Source organism: Merops nubicus, unplaced genomic scaffold, assembly GCF_000691845.1.
Source record: "Merops nubicus isolate BGI_N331 unplaced genomic scaffold, ASM69184v1 scaffold45006, whole genome shotgun sequence".
Classification (NCBI taxonomy): domain Eukaryota; kingdom Metazoa; phylum Chordata; class Aves; order Coraciiformes; family Meropidae; genus Merops; species Merops nubicus.
Window position 1 is genome coordinate 361 of NW_008613814.1, and position 2,157 is coordinate 2,517.

Sequence of the window (2,157 nt, forward strand, 5' to 3'; positions counted from 1 at the left end):
TGGCTGTCCCTGCTGGGGACAGCTGTCCCCTCCCTGCTCAGCCCCTCCAGCCCGGCAAATGGACCCTGGGAGACATGATGCCAGGTGTAGGGTGCCCCCTCTGCAGGCACAGTGCCAGGCTCTAGGGTGCCCCTTGGCTAGGGGCTGCCACTGTGCACATCCATTCCGTACCATGAGGCTCTCCCCCCCTTCCGTGTCCCAGGCACTGCTGCCTGGCCACAGCCTGTGCTGGAGCAGAGGGGTGGGCTGGTGTTTCTGTGGGTACAACAGGGCAGAGCGTTGGTCCGTGCTTGTCCCCATGGGCTCTGCTGGTGGGGTGCTTCTTTTGGCCCCTCTAGGGAGCTGGGGACAGGCTAAGGTGATGAGTCCCGCTAGCATCCCTCGCACCCTACCCAGGAAGCAACCCAGCCTTGGCCCTCAGCCCCTCTGAGTGACCCCCTCAGCAGGATGGGGCAGAGGGAAGCAGGGCAGCATCCCCTCTAACCCAGCACGGTGTCCCAGCAGAGGCTGAGCTGTAGCATGCAGGCGGAGGAGGGCACGGACTGGCTGCTGGAGCTGCTCACTGAGCTGCAGCTGCAGCAGTACTTCCTCCGCATCCGAGACGAGCTCAACGTCACCCGCCTCTCCCACTTCGAGTACGTCAAAAATGAGGATCTGGAGAAGATCGGCATGGGACGCCCTGGTGCGTACAACCCCCCCAAAACCTCTCCTGTGCCCCTGTCTGGCTGCACACCATCTTTTGGGGAGCCCAGAGGAGCATGCTGTCCGTGGGGCTGGAGGGGACCCCCACCCTGTGCGGGGTTGGTGACCGTCACTGTGTCCTGCAGGCCAGCGGCGGCTGTGGGAGGCGGTGAAGCGGAGGAAAGCCATGTGCAAGAGAAAATCCTGGATGAGCAAGGTAGGAATGGAAGATGAGTGGGCAGGCAGGAGGAGCGGGACCTCTCCCCATGCTCTTCGCTGGTGCTGGGCTCTCCCCAAGCCACCAGTCTCTGGGTGGCAAGGGGGTGGGCAGAAGCCCCTGCCGACCATGCTCTGCCTGTGGCATGGCCCTGCCAGCACACACCCCAGTCCCATGTGAGCTCCTGGATCCTTTCCCAGTGAAGGATAGCCCTGCTACCCCAGCACTCGGGAAATTCATTCGCCTCCTGTTATTTGCCTCTTTGCCAGCAAACTCGCTTGCAGCTAATGAGCCACAGAGCCTTTGCATCTCACCCCAGCCAGCTCCGTGGGCAGCGGTGCTGCTGGCCCCTGCCTGCCCCACTGCCTCGTGATGAGGGGACACAGCCTTGTGCCTGCACGGTGGGGTACCAACAGGGCAGGGGACCGTGGGATGCTCACATATGTCCATGATGCTATCCCATCCAAAGCTGTTGGTGGTGCTGCTGCCACCTGGGCACCCCCTGGCACCTTGTAACCCCCAAAGACCAGGGTGCTTTCCAGCTGGTTGCTGGGTCATGGCCTATCCCCTCTGTGACTCATATGGGCTGGGACAGGGACAGGACACCCTTTTAACAGAAAGCTATTTGGCCTTACACTGGGCACAGAAATGCCACCTCCCACCCTGGCTGCATGCCAGGCTCAGCCCCCACACACCCTGCACAGCTCCTGGCTGTTGAGGCTGGGTTGGACCCCATCCTGTGGGGCATATTATCAGTCCATATACATCATCTGTCCCAGCTGGGGAAGAGGGAGGGACAGCCCGTTCGTGTCCCCTCTGGGCTGGCAGTGGTGGCAGCACATAACTGCAAGGCCCATGTCGCTACAGAGATGTGTCACCACACTTGGCCCAAGGTGAAGGTTTCTCTTGGCCTTGTGCCCAGGCACATCGTGTGGCCGCAGCCTGGCCAAGGATTGCCCAGGGCCCTCCAGCTACTGGCCTGGTTTGGTGGGGCTGCTGTGAGAGGCACACGCAACCCCTTCCCTCCATATGTGTCGCAGCTCAGCGAGCAGGCAGCCAGAGGAGCAGAGCCCACTCCCGCAGCCAGCCTGCCCTGCGTAATCACCAGTTAGGGGTCATTGTTAGGTTCCAGAGTGTACAAGCCGGGCAGGGGATCATCCCGGCAGCGCTTATTTGCAGATCCAAGGGCTTGGGGCATCTCCACACCTGTGTCTCACCTGCCTCCATGTCCCACAGGTGTTCAGCGGGAAGCGGCCCGA

The 2,157-nt window shown here is 62.0% G+C and overlaps 1 protein-coding gene across 1 annotated transcript in view; it reads left to right on the top strand.

The window, feature by feature from the left end:
• Window positions 1–519: 519 nt before the first annotated feature.
• Window positions 520–2,157, top strand: part of TNK2 (tyrosine kinase, non-receptor, 2) — a gene marked incomplete at its 3' end in the record, with an annotated part of 3,497 nt that continues 1,859 nt past the window's right edge. The window contains exons 1-3 of the mRNA XM_008942004.1: window positions 520–682; window positions 828–898; window positions 2,135–2,157. Of these exons, the coding sequence (XP_008940252.1) occupies window positions 520–682; window positions 828–898; window positions 2,135–2,157 (257 nt within the window). The remainder of the gene's footprint in view (window positions 683–827; window positions 899–2,134) is intronic.